Source organism: Scyliorhinus canicula, chromosome 9, assembly GCF_902713615.1.
Source record: "Scyliorhinus canicula chromosome 9, sScyCan1.1, whole genome shotgun sequence".
In the NCBI taxonomy this organism is placed as follows: domain Eukaryota; kingdom Metazoa; phylum Chordata; class Chondrichthyes; order Carcharhiniformes; family Scyliorhinidae; genus Scyliorhinus; species Scyliorhinus canicula.
The window spans coordinates 91,749,137-91,769,776 of NC_052154.1; the positions used below are offsets into that span (position 1 = coordinate 91,749,137).

At 44.3% G+C, this 20,640-nt stretch overlaps 1 protein-coding gene across 1 annotated transcript in view; it reads right to left on the reverse strand.

Moving 5' to 3' along the window:
* LOC119970902 (tyrosine-protein phosphatase non-receptor type substrate 1-like) overlaps positions 1 to 20,436 on the reverse strand; it is a 60,603-nt gene extending 40,167 nt beyond the window's left edge. Inside the window, exons 1-3 of the mRNA XM_038806011.1 lie at positions 20,358 to 20,436; positions 19,852 to 20,172; positions 11,212 to 11,493 (exon numbers count right to left, since the gene is read on the reverse strand). Coding sequence (XP_038661939.1) covers positions 11,212 to 11,493; positions 19,852 to 20,172; positions 20,358 to 20,412 — 658 coding nt within the window. The 5' untranslated portion in view covers positions 20,413 to 20,436. The remainder of the gene's footprint in view (positions 1 to 11,211; positions 11,494 to 19,851; positions 20,173 to 20,357) is intronic.
* Positions 20,437 to 20,640: the final 204 nt, after the last annotated feature.

Consider the following 20,640-nt stretch of genomic DNA (forward strand, 5'->3'; position numbering starts at 1 on the left):
CTGCACCATGACAATAAATCAATCAATCAAACTCATCTGTTCCCATGATGCCACCTTCGAAAACAGAGCTTCTTACATGTTTACGTTTTTCCTTAGCCGAGGTTTCTCCCCACTGTGGTTGATAGGACTCTCAACCATGCTTGAACCTTCACCCACACCGCTGCCGTTAACCTTTCACCGTCCTTTCAGAACCATGATAATTTTCCCCTTGTCCTCTCTTCACCCTTCCAACCGACGCATAAAAGCTCATCCACAACAATATCCGCCTTCTCCAGCATGCTGCCACCACCAAACACATCTTTCCCTGAATTCCTCGTCAGCATTCCGTAGGGACAACTCCCTCCTTGACACCCTGGTCCATTCCTCCAACCCAATGTTGTTGGGTTACGGGTATAGGGTGGATACGTGGGTTTGAGTAGGGTGATCATTGTTCGGCACAACATTGAGGGCCGAAGGGCCTGTTCTGTGCTGTACTGTTCTATCTATCTAAAACCACACCTTTCGATTGGGCAGGTTACAGCCTTCAGTGAGTTCAACAACTTTTGAGTGTGAAAGTTCCCTCCATATTAACCCGTGATTCGCCCGAATACCATCCCACCACTCCCTCCCACGACCATCTATCCCTTGGTTTCAGTTTTGCTCCCAGTGAGATGTGTCTGGCTGACGCCTATGCAGGTGGCCGTAGCCACACGGTTTATGTACTGGAAGTGAGGTAGTAGCAAAGTGCTAGTAGTGGCAGGAAGGCAAAATCGGAGAATATGCTAGCAGGAGAAATTAGGCAAAATAATCAGACGTAGATGGTCATGTCATATTCGAAACATATACAAATCAGCAAAGTTCTAGCATTATTTTTGAGGTTGGTATTATGGAGGCACAGCTGCAGGGCGACCAAAGCTGGCAACTGAATATTCAATGGTACTAATTTTTTAAATCAAGGACAGGTAAAAGTGAAGAGGAGGGGGGTGGCTTTGTTAGTTAAGGATGAGATCATTGGAGGAGTGAGAGAGGATATCGACTCAGAAAATCCTGATATGGATCAACCTAGGTGGAGTTCAGAAGTAAAACGGAATGGCTAAGGTAAATATTATCCTTTAGAGGATGAGAAGGGAGTTTTAATAATGGGAGATGAAGAAATGGCTGAGGAATTGAACAGGTTTTTTGGGTCAGTCTTCACAGTGGAAGACACAAATAACATGACAGGGGCTGATAGAAATGAAGTTATGACAGGTGAGGACCTGGAGAGGTTTGTTATCACTAAAGAGGTAGTGATGGGCAAGCTAATGGGTCTAAAAGTGGACAAGTCTCGTGGCTCTGATGAAATGCATCCCAGAGTGCTAAAAGAGATGGCTAGGGAAATTACAAATGCACTGGTGATAACTTACCAAAATTCAATGGACTCTGGGGTGGTCCCGGTGGATTGGAAATTAGCAAACTTGACATCACTGTTTAAAAAAGGAGGTAGGCAGAGAGCGGGTAATTATAGGCCAGTGAGAATAACTTCAGTAGTAGGGAAGATGCTGCAATCTATCATCAAGGAAGAAATAGCGGGTCATCTGGATAGAAATTGTCCCATTGGGCAGACGCAGCATGGGTTCATAAAGAGCAGGTCGTGCCTAACTAATTTAGTGGAACTTTTTGAGGACATTACCAGTGCAGTAGATAACGGAGAGCCAATGGATGTGGTATATCTGGATTTCCAGAAAGCCTTTGACATGGTGCCACACAAAAGGTTGCTGCATCAGATAAAGATGCATGGCATTAAGGGTAAAATAGTAGCATGGATAGAGGATTGGTAATTAATAGAAAGCAAAGAGTGGGGATTAATGGGTGTTTCTCTGGTTGGCAATCAGTAGCTAGTGGTGTCCCTCAGAGATCCACGTTGGGCCCACAATTGTTCAAAATTTACATAGATGATTTGGAGTTGTGGACCAAGGGCAATGTGTCCAAGTTTACAGATGACACTAAGATGAATGGTAAAGCAAAAAGTGGAGAGGATACCGGAAGTCTGCAGAAGGATTTGGATAGGTTAAGTGAATGGGCTAGGGTCTGGCAGATGGAATACAATGTTGACAAATGTGAGGTTATCCATTCTGGTAGGAATAACAGCAAACGGGATTATTATCTAAATGATAAAATATTAAAGCACGCTGCTGTGCAGAGAGACCTGGGTGTGCTAGTGCATAAGTCACAGAAAGTTGGTTTACAGGTGCAACAGGTGATTAAGAAGGCAAATGGAATTTTGTCCTTCATTGCTAGAGGGATGGAGTTTAAGACTAGGGAGGTTATGCTGCAATTGTATAAGGTGTTACTGAGGCCACACCTGGAGTATCATGTGCAGTTTTGGTCTCCTTACTTGAGAAAGGACGTACTGGCACTGGAGGGTGTGCAGAGGAGATTCACTAGGTTAATCCCAGATCTGAAGGGGTTGGATTACGAGGAGAGGTTGAGTAGACTGGGATTGTACTCATTGGAATTTAGAAGGATGAGGGGGGATCTTATAGAAACATAAAATTATGAAGGGAATAAATAGGATAGATGTGGGCAGGTTGTTTGCACTGGCGGGTAAAAGCAGAACTAGGGGGCATAGCCTCAAAATAAGGGGAAGTAGATTTAGGACTGAGTTTAGGAGGAACTTCTTCACCCAAAGGGTTGTGAATCTGTGGAATTCCTTGCCCAGTGAAGCAGTTGAGGCTCCTTCATTAAATGTTTTTAAGGTAGAAGATAGATAATTTTTTGAAGAATAAAGGGATTAAAGTTTATGGTGTTCAGGCCGGAAAGTGGAGCTGAGTCCGCAAAAGATCAGCCATGATCTCATTGAATGGTGGAGCAGGCTCGAGGAGCCAGATGGCCTACTCCTGCTCCTAGATCTTATGTTCTTATGTTGTTATGAAAGTGGGAGTTGCCTATAGGCTTGCAAACAGCGGTGATATGGTAGATGGTAGGGGATGGCACTAAAAAATAAATTAGAGTTGTGTGTAACAAGGATTCTAGAATAAGCATGGGAGACGTTAATTTACAAATAGATCGGAAAAACGAAATGAGCAATAGTACGGTGTTTGACAAGTTATTGGAGTGCATAAGGGAGGATTGTTTTAGATCAGTATGTCGGTGAACCAATTTGGAAACACGTTATGTGGATTTAGTATTGTGTAATGAGAATAAGTTAATTAAGAATCTTACTATGCAGGGTCCTTTTGGACGCAGTGAGCATAACATGAGAGAATTCTTCATTAGGAATGAAAGTGAAGAAGTCCGATCTGAAACTATGATCCTCACTGTAAACAAAGGCAATTACCAAGCTATGCGGTGGCTGAGATAGATTGGGGACTTTCATTGAAATGTATCATGGTGAATAGGCAATGGGGCATGTTAAGGAATGAATGCATGCATTGAACACGTTACACACTCCTTTCTGGCTCAGAATCAAAGCAAGAAAAGCGGCCCAAATGTGGGTAACAAAATAATTCGAAGGATAGTAATAGATCCAAAGAGGAGTCGTATGAAGTTTCTCGGAAATTCAATAAGCCTGATGATTGGAAACAGATCAGAATTAAGCAACGAATGAAAAAGAGATTAATTAAGGAGGGTGGAAATAAGGAATGAGTAAACTTGCAATGAACATAAAAGCAGACTATATATGTTTCTATGGGCATGTAAACAACAAAAGATTAGTGAGTCCAAATGTAGGTCTCTTACAGTTTGAAAGGGGAGAATTGATGACAGAGAACATGGAAATTGCAGAAATAAATAAATAATATATTTTGTTTTTTCTTCATGGAGGAAGGCACAAATAACTTCCAGGAAATGCAACGGACCAACTGTCTAATGAGAACGAGGAACTGAAGGGAATATGTATTAATAAAAGTAGCTGGAGAAATTAACAGGACGAGAAGGCGATAAATCCCCAGGGGCTGACATTCCAAGAGAGTTAAGGTGGTGGTGATGGAGTTGATGCATGCGTTTGTAGCATGTCGATTATGTAGCTGTCCCATCAGATTGGAGAGTGGCAAGCTGAATTCCCCAATTTAAAGATGGACGGAGAAAATAGGGAATTTGGCCACATAGTTTCACATCAGGAAGAGGGAAAATGCTAGAGTCTATTATAAAGGATGTGATAACAGCACTTAGAAATGATTAACGGGTTTAGAGAAACCCATCATGGATTTATGAAAGGTAAATCATGTTTCATAAAGTGACTAAAGTTGTTGAGGATGTATCTAGTAGAACAGTGAAACAGCGGATTTGAGATATTTGAATTTTACGAAAGTTTTTGATAACATGACAGGTCAGTGTGCAAGATCAAGCACACGAGAATGGGGGCAATATGTTAGCATGCGGTGTGGATTGGTCAACAGACAGCAAACATAGAGTAGGAATAATTGGGTATTTTTTCAAGTGGCAGGCGGTGACGATAGGTCTCCCGGAAGGGTCAATGTTTGAGCCCGAGCTATTCAGAATATACATCAATGATTGGACGAGGGAAATAATTCCAAGTTCCCTGACGACCCAAAAACTTTTGGGAAGGTCTGTGCTGAAAAGGATATGAAGATGCTTCAATGTGATTTAGACAAGTTGAGTGAGTGGGCAAATATGTGAAAGATGCAGTATAGCATGGATACCGGTGACGTTATTCACTTTGGTCAGATAACAAAATGGCAGATATTAATTTAAATCGTGATAGATTGGGAAATGTTGACATTCAAAGGGACCTGGGAATACTGGTACATCTGCCACTGAAAGAAACATGTTGATACAGCCACTCATTAGGAATGCAAATGGTATGTTGGTGTTCAAAGAACGAGGACTTGAGTACATGAGCAAGGATACCATCTTGCAGCTGTACAGGGCCTTGATGAGACCACGCCTGGAGTATTGTATGGAGTTTTGGTCTCCACATCTAAGACAGATACACTAGTCTTTGATGGAGTGCAGCAAATGTTTATAAGACTAATGCCTGGTGTGGAAGGGAAATTAGCATAAATTAGCATAACTGCTGAAATATTCTGGTTACAGCCTTATTATGAAAACACATTGTCCTCCGAAAGATAACAAAATGTGTACTCGAGTTGTTCTTAGCCAAGGGCAAGAACATACGTCCTACGTATTTCAGCTTACGTACCTTCCAAGATCTATTTAATATAAAAATGGCTGTTTACTTCAAACTGTGATTTCAGACGATAAAACATGCTGTCTTCAATCGAATCTCAGAGTGCAGTACAATGGCTTTGCAGCTAGAACACTCTCTCTCTGCAAATATATTTGTGTAAATAAATTTCCTTCAATTGAACCTCGAGGAATTTGTCTTTATTATGATTTCCACGACAGTTTCCCTAACTTAACAGGCAGTGAACCCAGAAACGAATCTCTAAACAGGACTCTCTCAGCTGAAAGGGAGAGAGCCAAAGCACGACCCCAGCTGAAAGGGGGCTCTGCTGCTCGGCAGCCTTAATTACTCGCCAGTGACTCCTGCTAGGAGATTTATCGTAATTAATAAATTCATGATCGCTGCATGGGAAGAAAAAGGTGCCTCAGAGACTAAAATTTAAAAAAAGACTTTGAAGTTCATGAAAGAAGGTTCATGTGCGCTCCCTGTAGTATTTGTAAATGATTTCCGTGGTCGTTGTTATTGTTATGTATATGTTCTAAAGTATTTTGCAGAAGGAACAGTGTGCAATAAACTCGACGCCCCCTCACAGGTCGTTCCAATGCCTCGATAAAGACATCCGGAGTGAGAAAGAAGGTGAAATCCTTAAAGAGGACAGATAAGGGAGTCAAAATGAGTAAGAAAATAAAAATAATCAATCGTAAAGCAACGGATTGAGGTAGGAAAACCTATATGTCCCCCATAGGAATCTAATGAAGCTGACCCCCTCGGAAAAAAAAAAAACAGGCGAGTTAAAGTAAATAGAAGATTAAGGTAAAAGTGTAACAGATGGGTTCCTGTAGAAAAAGGAATTCTGATTTGTGTGTGAGTTAAGGCTAACGGTTAACTGTGATATTTGTGAGCTGTGAGAATCTGTGTGTTTTGTTTAACCAATTAATTTTAGTCAAAGCATGACGTGCTAAGTGGATTGTATTTTTTATCGTCTGCCACTGTGAATCAGAGATTCTAACTTAAGTGATTTTTGTTGAGATTCCTCTAATGAACTGAAAGATTGGAAATTATGATCAGTTAAAAAGAAAAAAAGTGCCTTTACGAATAAAAGTAATTGAATATGAATAAGTTTTTAGACTACGTGAAAAGATGTAAATGGCTTCATTCCAAGTTCTCTGCAGGAAACATTAACCATTTCAGTGGACAGTTGACATTTTCTGATTGGCAAAGAAAAACATACATCTCTAAGAATAGCTAATGCCTATAAAAACAATCATTGGAAATTGACTTAAATGTGTGCTATTTATAGCCCCGTCACAGGGAATGTTTTGCTGCTTCTAAAATACTCTTATCGTGCATCTTGGCCAGCTTTGAAGGATGGGACTGCAGTCCCATCCGGCATAAATGGGGGCTGAGTTCCCAATAATGACAATCATTTGAATGAAGGAAATGAGTCCCTCGAACAGTGGTTAGCAAATAGAGGGAAAGAGGCAATCATGCAAGGCGCCAAGAAACATTTAACCCCCAGGAAGTATGTACCGTAACGAGCGACACCTGGCCCGATTAGACAGACAGACACTCTGCAAATTAGGAGCGGTAACACATTGCATTGACAATGGAAAGTTTATAGAACTGTCTCAAATATGAACTCACCAGCTGGAAAATTAAATAACTTCTGAGCCTGCGCCCGATCGCTCTGTGTCTGTGTTCTATGCTGGCAGCTGAACGTTAACCCTTACAGTACTACTGTTAAAAAAAATTAAAAACTGCAGGAAGTCTTACAAAAGATTAATGACCCTTGGCACAGCTATTAAAACACCTGATAGAGGCCAGATGAGAGAATATAGTGACCCATTGCATGGCTTGGTCTGCTCGTGAGGATGAGCACACATACAATTTACAAACACAAAGTCACTTAGGAAAGCAGACTTCGTTGCATATCACTCATTTTTATTTTTCGGTGTTGTGGGATTAGGAATGTTAGTAAAGTTGACCCATAGTCAGAGGGACCTTTTTAGGATGGGCTTAACATCAGAACCCCATTTAACATTGGCCGTAATACATCCCGCTAAGGCAAAGCAAATAGGAGAAATGATCAAAGAGGCCAAAAGAAAAAAAGTAATACAAGGGATTTGTATTTGTATGATTTGTATTTGGGGCAGCACGGTAGCATGGTGGTTAGCATAAATGCTTTACAGGAGTAAATAATGGCTCTCTCGGGGAGGTTGTTGTCTTTCAAATGTAGCGGGTCATTGCTTCTCTTTCCAGGTCACTTTGCCCTCTTGTTTGCCATAAAATTCTGTCAGGCAATTTCGTCCGCCCATTTCAATACAAATAGAATCATATAGAACAGTACAGCACAGAACAGGCCCTTCTGCTCTCGATGTTGTGCCGTGCAATGATCACCCTACCCAAACCCACGTATCAACCCTACACCTGTAACCCAACAACCCCCCCCATCCTTACTTTTTAGGACACTACGGGCAATTTAGCATGGCCAATCCACCTAACCCGCACATCTTTGGACTGTGGGAGGAAACCGGAGCACCCGGAGGAAACCCATGCACACACGGGGAGGACGTGCAGACTCCGCACAGACAGTGACCCAGCCGGGAATCGAACCTGGGACCCTGGAGCTGTGAAGCATTTATGCTAACCACCATGCTACCGTGCTGCCCCATCTGCAAACTTGCTAATCAGACCACCTATACCTTCTTCCAGATCATTTATGTATATCACAAACAACAGTGGTCCGAGCACGGATCCCTGTGGAACACCACTAGTCAACTTTCTCCATTTTGAGACACTCCCTTCCGCCACTACTCTCTGTCTCCTGTTGCCCAGCCAGTTCTTTATCCATCGAGCTTGTACACCCTGAACCCCATGCAACTTCACTTTGTCCATCAACCTGCCATGGGAAACTTTATCAAATGCCTTACTGAAGTCCATGTATATGACATCTACAGCCCTTCCCTCACCAATTAACTTTGTCACTTCCTCAAAGAATTCTATTAGGTGTGTAAGACATGACCTTCCCTGCACAAGACTATGCTGCCTATCACTGATAAATCCATTTTCTTCCAAATTTGAATAGATCCTATCCCTCAGTATCTTCTCCACAGTTTGCCTAGTGGAGGAAGGGGATCGATTAGACTCATGTTAACCGATAGTAAAGGAAACCTGACCTCATGAAACGGCACGTATTTTATCTGTGGCCATACCAGAAAAGTGGGAAGGCTCCTGCAATTTGGGATACATAGTTACTTACGTGCATCACATTCAGCAATTGCAGGACCATCCCCATCATAGGACAACACAAAGTATTATGACATTGGAATAAATGCCAGGAATAATGATACCACCATTAGGAATAGCCATTAATGCATACGAACTACGTGACATCCTTGAGCAGGTAGCTAATGACACTGCAGAAGCTATTAACCAAAATAAAACAGATGGTTGCTATAAGAGCGGTTGCCCTGCAAATAGAATGGCTCTTGATTTCTTGTTAACTGAAAAGGGAGGTTCTTGACTGTTGCACATACATCCCTGATAACTCAGAAAATTTGATAATCTGGTGGATCACATTCATAGAGAGGTGACAAGATTACATGGAAGTGAGCGATGGGAATTTGGCTTTGGGTGGTTAGGATCGTTGGGAAAGAGGATTGTGTTCTGGATTAAAATCACCATTGTAATCTTGATTGTCATATGGTTATTGTTTTAATGTTGCGCAAGATATTTTTATTGTATGAACACGGGAACAGCCCTAGCCACCTTGCCTCCTTGCTACCAGGCTCATAACACACAGGGAACTGTCATACATCCGTTCCCCTTACATTATAATCCAGCCTACACAATAATTTACTAAAATGTGTTGATCAAAAGATCAACAAGGAGGGAATTGTGGAAGGGAAATTAGCATAAATGAAGTACTGCTGAAATATTCTGGTTTCAGCCTTATTATGAAAACACATTGTCCTCCGAAAGATAACAAAATGTGTACTCGAGTTGTTCTTAGCCAAGGGCAAGAACATACGTCCTACGTATTTCTGTTTACGTACTTTCCAAGGTCTATTTAATATAAACATGTCTGTTTACTTCAAACTGTGATTTCAGACTATAAAACGTGCTGTCGTCAATCGAATCCCGGAGTGCAGTGCAACGGCTTTGCAGCCAGAACACTGTCTCTCCGCCAATATATTTGTGTAAATAAATTTCCTTAAACCGAACCTCGAGGAACTTGTCTTTATTATGATTTCCACGACAACTGGGATGGCAGGGGTGTCGTATGAGGACAGATTGGTTGACTGGTCCTGTATTCAGTGACATTTAGAAGAATTACAGGGGATCTCATTAAATCATAAAAGATTCTCGCAGGGCTGGACAGGCTGGATGCAGAGATGTTGTTTCGGGTACGGGTACGTCATTTAGCACTGAGATTAAGAGACACTTCTTTTTATTAAAATAAATTTAGAATTTTCCAATTCGTTTTTTTCCAATTAAGGGGCAATTTAGCATGGCCAATCCACCTAGCCTGCACATCTTTGGGTTGTGCGGGGTGAAACCCGCGCAAACATGGGGAGAATGTGCAAACTCCACACGGACAGTGGCCCAGAGCCGGGAACCTCAGCGCCTTGAGGCTGCAGGGCTAACCCACTGCACCACTTCTTAATTCAAAGGGTGGGGAACTTGTGGAGTTCTCTACCTCGGAAAGCTGTGGAGGCAAAAATCGCTGAATGCATTTAGGATGTAAATAAATTTCTCGATGTCAAGATGTCCAGCAGCATGTTGCGAGCACAGTGGAATGATGGCGAGATAGAATCACTATCATTTTGAATGGAAAACGAGCGTTGAAGGGCCGAATGGCCTATGCCTGTCCTATTTTCTATATTCATATTATCTCATTGAACGACGGTCCACGCTGGAGGGGCCAAATGTTATACCTCTCTTATTTTGTATGCTCGTAGGTAGAATCAATCGTAGAATCATAGAACGTGCAGTGCAGAAGGCGGCCATTAGACCCGTCGAGTCAGCACCGGCCCTTGGAACAAGCATCCTACTGACGCCCACACATCCATCCGATCCCAGCAACCCAATAACCCCACCTATCATCTTGTATAAGTACAATCTTAGTTTCCCGGCAGTTTCAGATTACAGTCCATTTATTTTTGCCTCTGTGGTCCTGGCACTATCAGAGATATGGACCATGGGACTTGTGGATGACACATCCACAAAAATGATAGGAAACTTGGAGTAAAACAATTTTCCTCACATCGGCGCTAAATCTCCTGCCATCGAATCGCACAGCACAGTACGTTGCATCGTGACATATTAGAAAAAAGAAAATTACAGCACAGGGACAGGCCCTTCGGCCCCCCAAACCTGCGCCGATCCAGATCCTCTATTTAAAACTGTCTCCTATTTTCTCAGGATTTGTATCCCTCTGTTCCCTGCCCATTCATGTATCTGCCTAGATACATCTTAAATGACGCTATCATGCCCGCCTCTACCACCTCCGCCGGCAATGCATTCCAGGCACCCACCACCTTCTGCCTAAAGAACTTTCCACGCATATCTCCCTTAAACTTTTCCCCTCTCACCTTGAACTCGTGACCACTAGTAATTGAGTCCCCCGCTCTGGGAAAAAGCTTCTTGTGTTCCACCCTGTCTATACCTCTCATGATTTTGTAGATCTCAATGAGGTCCTCCGTCAACCTCCGTCTTTCTAATGAAAATAATCCTAATCTACTCAACCTATCTTCATAGCTAGCGCCCTTCATACCAGGCAATATCCTGGTGAACCTTCTCTGCACCTTCTCCAAAGCATCCACATCCTTTTGGTAATGTGGCGACCAGAACTGTATGCAGTATTGCAAATGTAGCCGAACCAAAGTCTTATACTGAACACCCAGATCTCTTTGTCCACCAATTTCATCAATTTCTTGCGGAAACTCGTGAAAAAAATATTATGACATTCCAATGAACACAGTGAAGTCCGTTACTGTATCCATTCCAAAATGTTGTACTGCAGAATGCGGGAGTTAGAAAACTCCCGCTTGTCATGACCCAAAAGCCACAACGTACAATTGAGAAGAGCAATTTAGCACCCTTACCCTGATCCCGATCGGAGTAGCTCTCATTGGCTGGGTTCCCGAGAGAAACATGGGAAACCTGGCAAGTATAAACCGACCAGATGTCCACGGGTTTGAGCGAGCTGGAAACTCGATATAATCCTTTCTCGTTCCATCTTTGTGTACCATTTGCTCCAGATATGATCTCTGTGCCATTTATGTACCAGGTGAGGTTAAGTTCCTCCGGGAAGAAGCCACCTGTTGTACAAATGAGTATTGGGGGCGACTTGGACAGGAGAGTAATGTTTACCGGTGTTGGTGGCACTGGGAAAGAATTAAAGGAAAAGAGTTAAAATCGCTATTCGTGCATGACATTAGGAAAACACAGGAAATAATGCCTCCCTGGAAGGGAGAACATCTGGCAGACGAAGCAGCAATACATTGTCACCGAAATGATTTAATTTAATGGAAATAGTACATGCATTTTATTTTTCAAATTTCACTCCTGTCTTCAGGCAACCAGGTGACTCGCTTTCTGAGTATTGACCCGTGCGATGTCTCACCTCTCTCTGCCCGTCTCGTCACAGTTCAGCTGTGCAAAGGCATAATTTGACAGACCAAAGATATACCAATAAACACAGTCAACCCAGCATTCTGCCTTTAAATAACTCAATGTCGTCGACTGCTGGAGAACGAATTACAATTTCAAAGTTACTTCCTGGCCATTCCTGCTGACACGATACGAAATCTTATTAAGTGTCTCATCTGCAAACAACGTTGTCGCTGAGTGTCAACTAACTTGATTGCCTCTGTGTCATTGTCTAATAGTTTCCTCTCTTTGATTTCCCGTGAAAAGTTTCCAGTAGAAAAGCACACTACCCACCGAAGCGTGGGCGTTCTACCTCAGTCAGTTCCATGACCTTTCACCGCAAATTGTAATCTGTGAAATTAATAGTTGATGTTCTTTAATGACCCGTGGGTTGATTGACACGCAAACAGGTGAAGAAACATTTGAGGGGGAGAGCTGATTGGTGGTGATGTAACCCGAGTATCATCGCACCTCAGGCGAGGGACAAAGTTGCCGCCTCCATGAATAATCGCAGCTGGTACGAGAATTGTTTTGACATCGCATCATGAACAAGGTGTCTAACCAACTGAGCTAAGTCGCCCCCACTAACTCCTAGAATCCATCAGTAAATCGATATATTTAACCTCCCCTTCGTGTATGTGTGAATCACAATGAATTCATGCACCGATACCTGCAGGGATAAATCTTACTACCGCGTTTCCATTCAACTCGCTTTGATTTCCAGGATACCGGCTAATTTCACCAAAGAAGTTATTATTATGGTCCCAAAATTATAAGCACACTTATAACTGTGGTTAATCCAATGATTTCTATATATATTTTAAAAACGCATTTTATTCAAACTTGTATCAAAGTAGGTTACAGCAAATAAACACCTCGGGAAACATTCTTCCCAACAATCAGCTATACAGTTTGTACAGACTTTTCTACTTTTTCACCCACCCTTCCCAACACCTACCCCCCTAACCCGCTGCGGCGAACAGCTCCTCAAACAGGGTCCCAAACATCCCCCACCTTTTCTCAAACTACCCTGCTGAGCCCCTTAACTCATACTTTATCTTCTCTAACCGCAGGAAGTCATACAGGTCACCCAACCATGCTGCTACCCCCGGTGGCAATGTCAACCGCCACTCCAGCAATATTCGTCATCATGCAATCAGAGAGGCAAAGGCCAAGACATCGGCCTTCCTCCTCTCCATGATCTCCGGCTTCTCTGAAACCCCAAATATCGCCACCAAAGGGTCCGGGTCCACTCCCTCCTACACTATTCTGGATAAGACCGCCAGAATCTCGCCCAGAATCTTCCCAATTTTTCACAACCCCAGAACATGTGCGCATGATTTGCGGGCCCCGCCCACATCTCTCACGCTCATCTGCTACCCCTGAAATAAACAACTCATTCTCGCCAGAGTCATATGCACCACCTTAAACTGTATCAGGTTCATCCTTGCACAAGAGGAGGTCCTGTTTACCCTTCGCAGTGCCTCACTCCATACTCCCCAATTGATCTCCATTCCCAACTCTGCTTCCCATTTCTCCTTGATCTTCACCACCCTCTCGCCTCCCTGCTCCTCCAGCCACTTATATATCCCCAATTCTTCCCTCCCCTTCCACATCTGGAAGCAGCTGTCGCTCCAGCAGGGTGTATCCCGGCAACCTACGGAACCCTCTCCAGATCTTTTGTGCAAAGTCCAAAACCTGTAGATACCTGAACTCACTACCTCTCGGCAGCTCTACCCTCTCCCTTAGCTCCTACAGACTGGCGAACCCTTCCTCCAAATACAAATCCCTCACCTTGACCAGCCCCACTTCCCTCCACCTCCTGTATACACTATCCACCCCCCACGGCTCAAACCATTGATTCTCGCATAGCCCGGTTATCACCGACATCTCTTCCACCCTAAAATGCCTCCTCAGCTGATTCCATATCCTCACCGTGGCCTGCACCACTGAGCTCCCTGAATACCTACGAGGAGCCATTGGCAATGCTGCCATCACCATAGCCCTCAAACTAGACCCCTTACAAGATTCATCCTCCATCATAACCCACTCTAACCCTTCTCCTTCTCACTACTGCTGCGCCTTGTCCACATTCGCCGCCCAATAATAATGAAGCACGTTTGGCAACAGCAACCCCCTGCTGTCTCTACCTCTGTAGCAGGGTCCTCCACACCCTCGGCACCTTCCCCGCCCATACAAAGTCATAGATCATTGTGTCCACTTTCAGAAAAAGGCCTTTGGTATAAAGAGAGCCTGAAAGATAAACAAGAACCTCGGCCGAATATTCATTATCACCACTTGAACCCACCCCACCAACGTTAAGTGCATTGTATCCCACCTCTTATGATCCTCCCTGATCTTCTCCACCAGCTTTGTTGAGTTCCACTTATGAAGCCCCGTCCATTCCCTTGCACCTGAATCCGCAAGTACCTAAACCTATCCCTCGCTACCGTAAATGGCACGACCCACCCCTTCCTTAACCTAACCTGGTCCTTCACAGGGAGGTGTGTCTCCTCCAAAAAGACAACCCCTACTTTCAAGCTCCTGAGGGGCACAAACACCTGAAACCTTTTAACCGGCCCATTCAGCCCCCGGACGTTCCACATTACCTATCTTACTGGAGGCTTGCACCTCCAATCCCCTCTACCATCCATCATCTTCCCCACTTAACTCCTGCCCCTTTAATTCCACTCTGTACCTCGCCCATCCTAGTTGGCCCCTTTCTTCGCCCTTGACCATGTCATTTCTCACCCCATGCCATGTTCGAGAAACCCCAACCCCCACGTTTCCCTTCCCCTTCTTCCCCCCCCCCCCCCCATTACCCCTTTCCCCCCAGGCCACCACTCTTGGCCTTCTCCCCCACCACCTCACTTCCGCTAGCGCACCTGCCCCTGCCCAAATGCTGTACCCTAATGACCTTCCCCCCTCCTCAGCTCAAAGAAGAAGGCTTCTTGCTGGCCTTACCCTCCCCCACCTAACAAGGACTTCTCCTGAACTCAAGGTAGCCTTCTCCAAAAGCAAACAAACAGATGTTATACACAAACAGTCCCATAAAACAAGAGGGGGTTGGGAACATCAAACTCCACATAAACTTTTCACCCCTACAACTCCTTACAATCTCAACATTGAACAGAACCCCGCCCCCACAAAAAAGGCGAAAATCCCCCAATCCCTACAACAATTCAAACATGCTCCCGACTATTACAAAGTGCCAGAATCCCGGTTCCCAAGGATTGTCCACTCAGTTCTCCCCCAGTTTCTGCTCCTTAATGAAGTCTTTGACCATTTCTGGGGGCTGGAAATAATACTCCCGTCCTCCAAACGTCACCCATAATTTCGCCGGGTAGTGCACCCCAAACCTGATCTGCCGCCGGTACAGCACAGCCTTGACCTTGTTGAAACCTGCCCGCCGTTTTGCCAACTCGGCTCTGATGTATTGATAAATCCGGGCATTATGTCCCTCCCGGTCACAGCTATGCTTCTCCCTGGCCCACCGCAGAATTTTGAAATGAAAATGAAAAATGAAAATCGCTTATTGTCACGAGTAGGCTTCAATTAAGTTACTGTGAACAGCCCCTTGTCGCCACATTCTGGCGCCTGTCCGGGGAGGCTGGTACGGGAATCGAACTGTGCAGCTGGCCTGCTTGGTCTGCTTTAAAAGCCAGCGATTTAGCCCAGTGAGCTAAAGAAACCCACATTTTCTCTTTCTCCACAAATTTATGAAGTGTCACGATCACTGCTCCCAGCGGCTCACCAGCTCTAGGCTTTTGCCTCAGAGACCTGTCCGCTTGGTCCACTTCAGGTACCTTATCTAGCATCCCTTCTTCCACCAGTCCCCCCAACATCCTCAAGTCATACCTCCTGGCACTCACACCTTCCACTCCTTCAGGCAGGCCCACTATTCACAGGTTCTGTCTTCTCGAGGCATTCTCCTGCTTCTCTACCTTTGCCCTCAATGTTTTACAGAAGTCTCCTAGGAGCCACACCTCCGTCACAGAGCCACCACACGATCGCTGCTGTCCGAGATCATTCCTTCAATCTCCTGAATCTGTGACCCCTGCACCTCCAAACACCTCTCCATCCGCTCCAAAGTACTCTTCAGGTGTGCCACAGCTTCTGCAATGGCCTTGGCATGATCCTCATGCATTTCTTTCCTCTGATTACGGAATTCCTCCTTGATAAAGTCATCAGTTCCTGTATCTGTGTCTTACAGCTCGCCCCTCCTCCGCCAGCATGCTGGAAGAGACTGAAGCACAAGACTGTCTCAACTTTCCAGCCAAACTTCTCACTGTTTTCTGCTGTGTCCGGTGATCAGAAGTCATACTATTCCAGGGGTAAACTACTCCTCTAACATTCACCAACGCCTTTTCATCAAAATTCCACCATATCTTGGTAAAAAGAGCCCTTTTCTGTGACTTTGAACAGGAACAAGTTCAGTCTTTTCTTTCAAGATCAGTCCAACCTTCATCAGCTCGGCGATTTCAGTTTGAAACGGTAATTCCTGGTGTAACTAACTTTATTGCCATCCTGTGCAAATGCCCAATTATTCCACTTCCCACTCTTAAAACACTAATTTACAATCTGTATATTTGAGGAACTGGTCTACTTTCAAATGGCCGCATATCACACCAAATACCACCTGTACACCGCTCTTTGACATCTCTCAGCTCAGCAGGCAACATGATGTTTCAGGAATATATTACCTTTGAATTCAAATTGATTTTATTCATACATTTTCCAAGCACATGGCAGCCATCCCTTTCATGTTTCAACATTGCTACTGCCCGAGTCCCATTTAGCGATTCATTCATTGCTACATTCACTGAACTCAATGGTCAGCTGCTTGAGCAAAATGTTCTCGTCACATGAAGATTATTCCCTACTTTGGCGCGATATTATTCTTTATCTGTGTCCTTCCACAATACCGTTTCCTCCATGCGACCCATCTCTTATTTGATAGGTCATACTACCAGGTACCGGGATCTGTGGGAAATATTTTGGCTTCATCGCTTCTGGAGTCTCTGACTGAGTTGAAACAGGAGATATTCCGTCCCGGCTTTCACAGTCTGAGGCTGAGCTCAGTTTGGTGGAGCTGTGTGCCCTTCGAGTGTTTGACAAACTCACTTTGCATCTGATAAGGGCTAAGAAAATGAAAAGAAATGAAAATCGCTTATTGTCACGAGAGGCTTCAATGAAGTTACTGTGAAAAGCCCCTAGTCGCCACATTCCGGGCGTCTGTCCGGGGAGGCTGGTACGTTTATAAATGAAACTAAAAAGGAAAGCATATACATATCTACACATAAATCTATCAAATTCTATTAAGCTAAATCTAATTATAGTATCCTGGCAGCATTCAGAAAGTATTCAATGCATGTCGTGTCTCCATAGATTTATACATGTACAGCACAGAAGGAGATTATTCGGCCCCTCGTGTCCTCGATGGTCAACAAATGTCTGACTACATGAATTCCATTTTCCAGAGCTTGTTCATAGCTCTGGAGGATGTGGCAGCGTAATTGAATATCTAAAAACTTCATACATGTTATGTCACATTCCGGCTCAACCATCCGTTCAGACAGTAAGTTCCAGACTCCCATCATCCTCCGTGTGAAAATGATTACCCTCAACTATCCTCTTAGCCTGCTACCTTAAATCTCTGCCAACTGATTATTGACCACGTTAATAATGAATATTCTTGTGCATATGTCTTTACTATAGGGAGCACAAGAAACATTCTTGTAATAGAGGTAAATCGTGAGATGGAGGAGAGAATGGAAAATGGTGAAATTACAAACAGGGGAGCGGTACTGAGCAAATAAATGGAGCTGGGGACCGACAAGTCTCTCGGTCCTGACGGACGTAATCCTCGGGTGTCAGATACGGTGGTAGGCAGTGGGTGCATGACTAATAATTTTCCAAAATTCATTAGAGTCTTGAAAGGTCATCAGACTGAAAATAGAACATTTAACCATTATATTCAAGACGGGAGGGAGGCATAAAACTGGAATCTGGCTAGTTAGCTTTACATCTGTCGAGGTTTTAGAATCGATCATTGAAGAGGTTTCATCTGTGCATTAGACAAGCTAATTTGGAATGGCCAGCACGGTTTAACGGAAGGGCAATCATGTTTAACCAATTTACTGGTGTTCTTTGAAGGGGTAACGTGTGCTTATAGAGGGGATCCTGTCGACGTAATGTATCTGAATCTCCAGATAGTATTTAATAAGGTGCCACATCAAAGGTCATTGCAAACAATAAAAGCTTATGGTCTACTGTGTAGCATATTATCCTGGATTGATGATTGGCTGGCTGGCATAAAACAGATAAACGGGCTTTGTCTGATTGACAGGATGTGAAGTGTGAGTTCCCACAGGGGCCTGTGCTGGCTCCTCAACGTTTTAGAATTTCTATTAATGATTTAGATGGGGGGCTCCATCTAAATCATTAATAGAATCCTGGGGGGGGTGGGGGGGGGGGGGGGGGGGCACGTCGGCACAGTGAGTAGCACCGCTGCCTCAGACCGCCAGGAACACAGGTTCAATTCCGACCTCGGGTGACTACGTGGAGTTTGCACTTTCTCTCCGTGTCTGCGTTGGTTTCCTGCGGGTGCTCCGCTTTCCTCCTGCTATCCACAATGTGCAGGTTAGTTGGATTGGCCATGCTAAACTTTCCTTAATGTCCAAAGGTTAGATCAGATTACTGGAATTGGGTGGGGGAGTGAGCACAGGTAGGGTGCTCTTTTGGAGGGTTGGTGCAGATTATGTGGGCCAAATGGCCTGTTTTTGCACTGTCGGGGTTCTATCATTCACATCTACCCTAACTATGCTCCTCATAACATCATGCACTTCTATCAGGCCCCCTGCTCCAAGGAAAAGAGCACTAGCTTAGCCAATCTTTACTCGTAACTCGGAACCTCCAGCCCAGGCAGCATCCTGGTAATCATCTTCTGCACCCTCTCCAGTGAAATTGTATCCTTACTATAATGTGTGTACTAGAAATGCGTGCAGTTGTGGCATAACCCGCATTTCATGAAGTTCCAGCATGACGTCCCTGCTCTTGAATTCTTTGTGTCGGCTAATAAAGGCAAGTATCCCATGTACCTTCTTACCAACATTATTTACCTGCAGTCCCACCTTCAGGGACCTGTGGATGTGCAGTTCAAGGTCCTTTTGATCTTTAATAATTTCGAGGGTCCAGAGTTTAATCATTTGCTTTTCCAGCCCTCTCCAACTGCATGACCTCACATTTTTCCAGATAGAATTCCATTTGCCACTCCTTTGCCAACATGACCTGTCCGTTCATTCCTCCTGCGTCTATGGTTATATATCTTACACTTTACCACCCTGTTAATTTTAATGTAATTCGCAGATCTGTCATCATACCATCCCCTCCCCATCCCCTAACTCAATGTACGTCACAAATAGCAAGGGCACCAAGCCCCACTTGAAACAAATTTCCAGTGTCAGAAACATAACTCCCCCATCAGCCCCTGCTTCCCTGCTTTGTGGGCAGCACGGTAGCACAAGTGGATCACACTGTGGCTTCACAGCGCTAGGGTCCCAGGTTCAATTCCCCGCTGGGTTACTGTCTGTGCAGAGTCTGCATGTTCTCCCCGTGTCTGCGTGGGTTTCCTCTGGGTGCTCCGGTTTCCTCCCACAGTCCAAAGACGTGCAGGTTAGGTGGATTGGCCATGCTAAATTGCCATTAGTGTCCTAATAAATAAGGTTAATGGGGGTTGTTGGGTTAGTGGTATCGGGTGAATACGTGGGCTTGAGTAGGGTGATCATTGCTCGGCACAACATTGAGGGCCGAAGGGCCTGTTCTGTGCTGTACTCTTCTTTGTTCTATAAAATGTCAAGGACGTCAGTCGCATGGAACCAGACGGACCCCCAACTTTCCTCCACGTGAGGCGTCATTCTGAGGTGGTTATATATTACCGTTCGGGATGAAACTCCAGGGAATTTAGATATGATAGTAATTAGCTTGCACATTCAAACCATGGACTGCTGCCTTCCATTACTTTACTTATATATTCTCTGACATTCACCTGCATAATGTTACACAGGCCCATTCCCCCCTCTATTTCCACTTACCATGTACAATAAGCTCAGTCCCATTGCCATTGGAAACCTTTCCTACTTCTTCTTTGACGCTGCAATAATAGAAACCTGAGTCTTCGAAACTCACATTCAGCAGGTGCAACTCGACTGAACCTTGTTTAAAAGGTGTCACTAATTTCCTTTCATCTGCAGTCCGATTTAATATCGCCTCCGATAAGTCTTTCCACCAATAGGTATCCACCTTTGCGCTGGCAAACAAAAGCTTCACAGAACAATTCATGGTTACATTTGTACCTTCCACCGGAGTCAGACGGTCGGGCATCTGAACCACTGAGAGCGCGGCCGCGTCAGGAGCTGCCAGAGATAAACACAAACAGGGATTATTGGCGTAATCGGTGATTGGCAGAATTAAAAGTGAATGACAAAAAAGATGTGAAATATAACGAAGTAGTGGAAACTGCAAACAAGATTGAAAATAAATGACCTCCATACAGTTCTTATTCCGATTTCTATTTTATCAAGCTCCCGCAAATATATACCTGTGTAAATTATACCGAGTACTGAGAGGTAATGCACGAGATGGAACAGAGACATGCTGTGGAAAGACGATCAACTCGGTCACTCGCGCTGCAAGTTAAACACCGAGGGTGGGATGGAGAGATTTGAAGGGAACCAGACGTTGGACCTGCTGAAAAATGGAGCATCACGAGTTATCGGAAGCTTCACATCAATACACTGGCTTCATCTTTCAATCAGATGTCAGAACATTCAGTGGTCGTTGCAACCGCCCACACCTCATTGTTTTTCAAGATAACATGAACA